At 43.4% G+C, this 8,610-nt stretch overlaps 1 protein-coding gene across 1 annotated transcript; it reads right to left on the minus strand.

Annotated features, from left to right (window-relative positions):
- Positions 1-2,354: 2,354 nt before the first annotated feature.
- marcksb (myristoylated alanine-rich protein kinase C substrate b) lies at positions 2,355-5,293 on the minus strand. The gene is made up of 2 exons (XM_034575385.1): positions 4,863-5,293; positions 2,355-3,909 (listed from the first exon to the last, which is right to left on the minus strand). The coding sequence occupies exons 1-2, from the start codon at positions 4,956-4,958 to the stop codon at positions 3,316-3,318; spliced, it is 690 nt and encodes a 229-aa protein (XP_034431276.1). The 5' UTR covers positions 4,959-5,293; the 3' UTR covers positions 2,355-3,315.
- Positions 5,294-8,610: the final 3,317 nt, after the last annotated feature.

Genomic DNA, 8,610 nt, shown 5'->3' on the forward strand with positions numbered 1-8,610 from the left:
TACGTGAGTGTGAATAGTTGTTTGTCTCTATACATGTCGGCCTTGGGGTAAACTGGCAAACTGGTAAACCCTGTCTTTCACCCAATGTCAGCATGGGATTGACTCCAGCTCCAACTACAACACTTGAAATATAAGAATTATAGAGGATGAATGGCTGGATGGATATTATTAAATGTTGTATTATTGTGTTACTGCATTTTAAAGCATTTGATAGCTTGTTTTGTGGGAGGTCAAAGTATTTTTTTTTTTTTTTGCTGTAACAAGGCCCCCTATTTTTGAAGTTCACAACATGTTTTATCATTTGGGGAACTTCATAGTTATCATTTCATATTCACCATAGGCAACTGGAAACACAGCAAAATATTTACCTTGTGAAGTAGAAGCATAGAAGGAACAGAATCAAAATGACATGACTAGATTTATTAGAAACCTGCATCACATGAACAAGAAATGAAAAAATAAACACAACTAAGTTCCTAGTCCACTTTAATGGTTTAACCAGTTGACATGGGGCCAGCACTGGGTCCAGTATAGAAGCTGAGACGGATGAGGATCATAATATATGAATCTTCTGCCCACATGATGGCTGCTGGTTGTCTGCTTGGCAGCCAAAGTTTACAAAAACGTCTCTACCGTGCGAGTCTGGATGTTGGTGTGCTGAAAATAGTTGGCTTGTGGGACCAGGGACAGGGATGGTCCTCTCGCCGGGCAGCAGCTGTTTGATCTGCCCTGGGAGGGAGAGGGAGGTGGTGGTTAGGTGAGGGGCCCCGGGGACCGAACGGAGAGAGGAAACTGGTTGAAGGAAACCACTGGGGACTTACAGCTGAGGGGACTCAGAGATGTGGTCAGTGCGAGAGGTGGGACGACGGGAGCCCAGACGGGGAGCAGCCTCTGGTCAACTCCACAAGCCACACTCCAAAATTATCTGCTGCACTTAAGAGCATTTCACTTTGGAATATATTTGTCTTTTAGAGGGCTCACTCATCTGTGTTTATTTGAATGATCTGAGGAACAAGCTGGTATATGAAGACACCCCGAGGAGGATGGAGACTGTGGCATGATGGGACATGTCATGGCTGTGAGATGCATTTGAGCATGGGAGACAGAATGGGAAGCAAAGGGCCTCAACAACCTGACCAAGATGGATGTGACGACCAGGAAGCAAAAATAGAAAGATTATGTGTAAAACACACCCTTCCTGCGGTGTCCAGAGCTGCAGCACACAGGGTAAATATGAGTGCAAAGGAAATAAATGGGTTTGAAATGAGCGTGCAGCGCTGCAGCTGTGGGCGTCTAAAAACAGACAGGTTTTGGTGCAATCTCTTCTATTCTTAAAAAGATCCCGGTGGTTTCATGGAAGGAATCCCAGCGCGGTGATGGGAAGCCCAGGGCACCGGTTCGGTCGGGGTTGGCTGCAGCGGTTTTCTGCAGCTTCATCACCAGACGGCATAAATATGTCTGTTGTTTCAAACGCTGTCGTTTATGGTGTAAAAAAGCAGCAGCTCCGTGATTGGATGAGACGCAGCTCAAACCCCAGGATCTCATCACATAGTTACGCTGCGGTTTCTTTTCAGGAGTCATTACCTCCAAACTACCGGGAGGCAGAAAGCACATCTCACTTTGCATCAGTGCAAATTAGGCTGGTTTGGAGAAAAAACATGTTTGTGACCATCACGTATTTTAGGTTGTGGGGAAGGTGTTCCGTTGTGGATCGCTGCTGACTATTTTCTACAGGTGTTTATCTTTACATTTTATACTTTGAGGGTTTATTCATTTGAACAATGGTTTTAGGATTTATTCTTTTTAAAGGCTCAGATCTTACTTATGCATTTCATACTCATGTATTTTGTCATTGTCTGTGTTTGTGTGAGCTCAAATACAAATCAATGATTAAAGTATTGGATTTTGAATATATGAAAAGGCCCAAAACATGTAGGTCACATTCTGTTTTGTTGGATTTGATCAATAAGATGGGATAGAGGGCATTTGTGTGTCAATCTACATATCCAAAAAGCTATTTATATATTTTGACACTTTGTATGTAATTTCATTATTTTAAGCTAATTATTGTAATTACACATCCTGATGTTTCACACCCAATTTATAATTCAGTGTGAGAAGTTATTGCATCTTATCTATAAGGAGTTGAGACTCCAAACTACTGGGTTTTTTGTAAATGGGCGCCTGTAATGTTTTACCATTTCAATATTTTACCACATGAGGGCGCTATAAGGCAAAAAACCCATGGGGTGCATTTCTCCATCTCAAGAGAAATCTCAGAGCAACTAAAGCTACGGGTATTAATGTGAGGAATGTTTTTATATTCGCTCCACACGATAAACAAAATGAGCCAATTCACACTTCAGTCCTTTATTCTTCAGTGCTCACAGAAAAAACAAACGGAACACTTTGTCGGCAATGTTACATTCCACATCGAATAAAGTGAAGCCTCATTATGTACAAAAAAAGATGCTCAAAGATTAGCGCCCCCTGGCCCCTCGTTTTTGTGCTTTTTTGTAGCGTCGATTTGAAGTGGTGTAGTCATCACAGCTTGATGCAAAAAATCTGCTTAAAACATCTCCCAATTTTATTCAATCTTACAAATGGTGAAAAACAAGAAAAAAAAAACTTCATTTACAATGGGTAATCTGTTAAAAACTTCAGTCATTTAGGTACATCTCAGTCATAAAACCAGTAATATCAAAGTCTATACAACGTGCATTACTACAGAGTTTTGAAATGGTGGAAATCTAAATGGAAAGTGATGAGCATCTATTGTTTTTGACAGTTAACTAAGTCTAGTTCATTCAGGAATGGTTGTGTCCACAGGAGCGTCGAGCTTTAAAGAGTTGTAAACAACTGTGCACTGCAAAGACAACATGTAAGACTTGGTTTCCCTTTAAAAAAGATCACAATGTGTCACATCTTGCAGACACAGCTTTAGCTGCTACATCCAATTGCCCAGCACCAAATACTTAAGATTAAATATGTCAAATTCAGCAACATGTCAACACAGTCATGGTTTCATGTAGAAAAAAAAATATACACTCACACTCACATTCGCACTTTCACACTCACCCACGTCACAAATGCAAGCACCAATGAGCAGTGAAGAAGCAGCACACTCGCCAGTACACCTCCTGTCCATCACTGCCACGGACATTGCAGTCATTGTGGACGGGGTGGTTGCAGAATAGTAAACAGAAACACCAACAAAAAAAGAAAACAAAAAAAATCCCTGGTTTTAGACAAGTCCTCGCATTCCTTCAGACGGGCTCCATCATCTCCTTCATTCTGGTGTCTTGATCAGCAGGATTACTCGGTGGCGGCGGGGGCGGCCTCCGGACTGGCTGCCGTCTCTGGCTCAGCGGGTGAAGCTTCAGCTGGTTTCTCCTCTCCACCTCCTGCGGCTGCTGCTGCTTCTCCCTCTGCCTTCACCTCCTCCACTGGCTTTGGCTCCTCAGCTGCAGCCTCCTTGGCTCCCTCCTCACTGGCCTCGGCTGGCTTGGCCTCCTCAGCAGCTGCCTCCTCTGATGCCTCCTTCTCTCCCTCCACTGGCTCTGCTGCGGCTGCTGCTGCTCCTTCCTCTGCAGCCTCCTCAGACTCCTTCTTGGTCTTCCTGAAAGAGAAGCCGCTGAGCTTGAAGGAGGGTTTCTTGAAGGAGAAGCGCTTCTTCTTCTGCTTGCCGTCCTCGCTGGTGGATGGAGTGCCTTCCTCCGGCTTGGCAGAGGCTTCCCCGTTTGTGGCTGCGGGCTCCTTCTCTCCGTTGGCCTCGGCACCCTCTACTTTCTCGCCTTCTTCTTTGGGCGCCTCCTCGGTTGGAGTGCTGCCGTTGGCCTGGACATCAGCTTTGTTGGCCTCCTCTGCAGTCGGAGAGGCATCTCCATTGGTTTTGGCATGGCCGTTCTCCTGGAAAAGAACACACATTTAATTCCTCCACAAATGCATCACCATGCCATTTAAATTTAACAAAAAGGGAGGGGCAGACGCTGGTCTACGTTTGCACATGTGGATGCAAGACTAACACCTGCAACATGTGGCGTGCTCACATTTAATTATATGCACCGACTGGTAGTAACCAATTGGAAAATGACCCTAAAACTGCAGCAGCATCTGTTACCAGGAGAGTGACGACAGATCTGTGGCTTTCAGCAGTAGGCTATTCGGTTAGACTGCAGTACCGCAGGGATCCTGGGGGTGGCGTTCGGTGTGGAGACGATGGGAGCAAGATGGAAATTTGGGAATTTTTAATCTGGTTTTAACGCCCTGTGTTTTCAATAAAAACGCATTTAACGTCAAATAATCAATAATCCTCACGCACTTTAATGTGTGCTTGGTATAAATCATTGATTGTGTGGGTTGCGTGTGCACAAAAACGTGCTTTCTTTCTTGAACCTGGCAACAAAGGCGTGGTATCTTTTTTAGAAAAAAAAAAATGGCCATGCCTCAATGAGAGCGACCGAAACACCAAATCTGCACAAACTGCGCCTGAATCCGATGAAAACATTAGAGTGCAAACGATGTGAAATGTTTAAGAATTTGAAAATGACATTTGAATCAATCTCAGTCAGAAACAGGTCATTCGATTTAGTTATTAAATCCCCATATTTGCAAAACGCAAAACGCATGCACGCAACAATTAAAGCGTTTAAACCGCGTTGAAATAATTGCGTTGCTAACAATGTGGCGCTGCGCACAGCGGCAAACTGAGACAAAGCGCTCGCCGGTGAAAATGGATCCGACATGTGGCCACTTTCCCCTGGACGCCGGGTGAGCGTGCGGGTGCAGCTTCGGTGGGAGGGGGGGGAAACATCGGCTCCACGCATCGCCACTAAGGAATCAAACATTTCTTTTCTACCGACCTGTCCGTTCGTCTTCGCCGCCACGGCCGCACCTTCTGCGGGCTTTTCCACCGCGGCGTCCTCTTTCCCAGCGGTTTTGGAGGTTTGCGCTCCCATGCTTTCTCTCGGTCCAACAAAGGAGCCCGACCGATCAAATGAATGAACAAAGACCGCAAAGCTTCCTGCTTCCCCCCAAAAAAGACACTCACGCACGCACGCACACGAGCGACACCTCCTTTCTGCGCAAAAAACACACAACGCGACGCGAGAGGAGACCGCAGCAGAAGGAGACGCGGAAAAAATGTGGCGAAGGGGCTCAAAAAAAGAAAAGGGAAATTCTCTCTCTCGATTTTTTTTTTTTCTCTTTTTTTTTTTTCGCTGGAACCCGAGCGGAGTTTTGCAGATGGAGAGAATCGGCCCCCGCCGCAAATGAGATGCGGGAGAACAACGCCCAAGTCCACTGATGAATGGGCGCCGGGGCTATGACGTCACGACCAGCGCGTCCCAGCCAATCACCAGTCCCCGGTATCCAACGAGCAAAGAGTGGGGGGTTGTGGGTTTGGGGGGTGCACGGTGGTCACGGACAATGGAGGAGACACAACAACATGGCCTACAACTTGTCTTCCATTAACGGTACCCTGAAGAAAGTTCCTCTCTAACGGAGCTTTAGAAAACGACCTGTAGATGTGTGATGACTCTGATTCTAAGCAGGCGAATGTTCTCCCCCCACAAACAGCTGCTCCTCCTGCACTGAGGGAAACGCTGTGTTTAGAAATCTGTGTTTTTCAAGAATAAAAATGGCCCCCATTTGTTTTTTTGCATGTAGCTGATTTTGGGGCTGGGCTGCAACGCAATGTCAATAGTTATCGACAAAATGGATTTGAATCAACATCAATACAACAGAACTCCAATGTATAATGATGTGATACTTGTGCATTGTGTAAATACACTGATGAGGTTTTACATGTAATTTATGTGGCTCAGATTTGTCAGTTTGAAACAATAACCTTCACTCAAAAGCAGAAATAAGGCCTTAAATCTAAAAGAAATAATAATGTGACATGTATCCTTGAAATTATCGATATTGATGAATATCTTCATGAATATATGAAGATTTTCTTCTTGATATCATTTTTGGTCATATCGACCTAAGATGACTTTGAGTTCATGTAATTTTGGTATTTGCTTATTCTGGCCATCCTCTCAAACGTCCAATTAAATAGGCTTTATTTGTAATTGTAACACAATATGATATACAGTTGCACACCCTACAACATGGCTCACAATGGTTGTGTTAGTATATGCTAGCACCAAAACAACAGCATGTTTTGGAGCTGACAAAGCAGAGCTCAGCTGGTCTCATGTTCCATCACCATGTAGCCTCCTGACATATGCTCACTAACAGTAACTATAAGCGCCTGTGCCCACAACTCCCAGCATCCCTCTTCTTGCATAATAGCGTCTTGTCTGCTCGTTGCAGCTGGAGCATCCCAGTGACCCAGATATAATGAGAGTTTATGGTCGTTCCTCTGCTGCTGCTGCTCCCTCCTCCAGCAGCCTGCAGTGCTCCGACTCCACCACCAGCCACAAGTCTCCTCTCTCTCCCTCCCTCTGCATGACCCACATCTCCATGGTTACCAGTCCAAAATGGCCCCGAGGAAGAGGAGGCTGCGTGTCACCGGCTCGGCAGTCATGACTCCCGGTTGGGGAGAAGTAGGGTGAGAGTGAGTTCAGAACTGTACGCGGTGCAGACAGCAGTTTGGGGATTAGGGCAGCTTCTGTCACCCACCCTCTCTCCGGCATCAGAACTAGGCCATGCTCATTGTTGTGATATTCTGATTACATGCAAAGCTGTGAGTGTTGTGTTGAGCTGCCGTGAAAGAGTAAAGTGGAAGACAAAGCCAAGCAGGGCATGACATGTTTTCAGAAAGCACCGGGGACCCCAGACATTTCAAACACTTCACCTGTCAGGAACACACTGTCTGCTATGCCTTTAATATGTAAGGATCCTAGTGTGTGTGTGTGTGTGTGTGTGTGTGTGTGTGTGTGTGTGTGTGTGTGTGTGTGTGTGTGTGTGTGTGTGCGTGTGTGTGTGTGCAAGAGCTGCAGGCTTCAAATCAACACAACCTTCAATAATTTATAATAAGTTATGTCAAATCTAACCATTCAATGCCACCATCCAGAAAACAAGGAACCATTTTTTCAAATATTGTTATTTGGTTTATTTAAAAAAAATGTATTGACCACACAAGTATTTTTGTTATTTGTATTTTAGGCCTCTTGCCAACCAGTTGCGTTGTCCATTTATGGTAAATGTTCACCTCTGCCCCATGTTTAATTATGTCAGTTTAGAGTAAGAGCTTGACAATCTGTACATAATTCCCTTCATTAAAATGAAAAGCATTTTCTTCTTTTAGTGGACGAAAACAATATTTATAACCCAGGAAAATAGGTATAATGTTTTATATTCTGAAAAAACATTATTAAAGATAACTAACTTTAGATGTTGCTGCATTTACTGATATACAAGCATGAAAGTCTGAAATGAGCCTAGAAAGGTCATCCCACTGTCTAACAATACTTCCTGCCCACACACATTACATTACATTACATTTAGCTGACGTTTTTATCCAAAGCGACTTACAATAAGTGCATTCAACCATGAGGGTACGAACCCAGAACAAGAATCAAGAAAGTACAATTTTCTTAAAGAAAGCCAAACTACAAAGTGCTATAGGTAAGTGCCATAGAAGTGCCACTAAATCGCTATTTTTTTTATTTCATTTTTTTAATTCATGGTATAGTCGGAAGAGATGTGTTTTTAGTTTGCGGCGGGAGATGTGTAGACTTTCTGCCGTCCTGATGTCATTGGGGAGCTCGTTCCACCATTCAGGAGCCACCATTTATGGAACGAATAGGTTTGCAGATATGACATCAAAATGTGTCAAGATACTAAAACAAGCTCAAAGCATCAAGCATAAGTTCATTGTCAGGTAAAAATTATAAACAGTTCATGGTTGCAGCTTCTCCTGTGTGTGGAGTTGCAGCTTTTTTCTGACTTATGTGATTTTAAATGATGTATCTCTGGCTTCTGGACAGAAGAAAAATACATTTGAGACCTTTCACTGTTGGAAAATGTGATGAATATCTTTCACTGTTTTCTGACATGTGACAGATAGAGCACCTTGTCCTGTAGTCTGATATACAGTTCTACCAATCATAGAGTGGCTATGACAGAGAGGCAGTTTGATTCCCTACTCCCCCCTCCACATGTTATAGTGTTATTGACCAAGTCACTAAACTAAATTGATGCATCTGCCAGCATGAATGTGATACGTAAAATAAATGATTCTATATTATATTATTATATTGTATTTGACTGATTGTGTTTCTGAGTGTTTTTGCTCTTCAGTCTGATCTGTAATAACATCTGTAAAACTGGAGGAATGCTAAGTGAGTACAGGTCAAAGGTCAACATCGGGTTTCAGGAACACAAACCTGAGTAAAGCTTGTAAAATATCAAAAAGTTAAATATATATAATAATGCTTGAAAGACAAATTGACTTCTGTTAAATATCTGTGTTGGTTCATGTATTGTTGCCATTTAGATGAGTCAACACATGAGTGTGAAATTTTACCCCCCGACACACACTCACGCTCGTGCTGCCTGTGAAGGCATATGCACATCTACAACACAACCGACATATTTAGCTTTTATTTGGATATTATTATTGTTTTATCATTCATGTTATGTTATTATTGTATTGAC

This window comes from Hippoglossus hippoglossus, chromosome 22 (assembly GCF_009819705.1).
Source record: "Hippoglossus hippoglossus isolate fHipHip1 chromosome 22, fHipHip1.pri, whole genome shotgun sequence".
In the NCBI taxonomy this organism is placed as follows: Eukaryota; Metazoa; Chordata; class Actinopteri; order Pleuronectiformes; family Pleuronectidae; genus Hippoglossus; species Hippoglossus hippoglossus.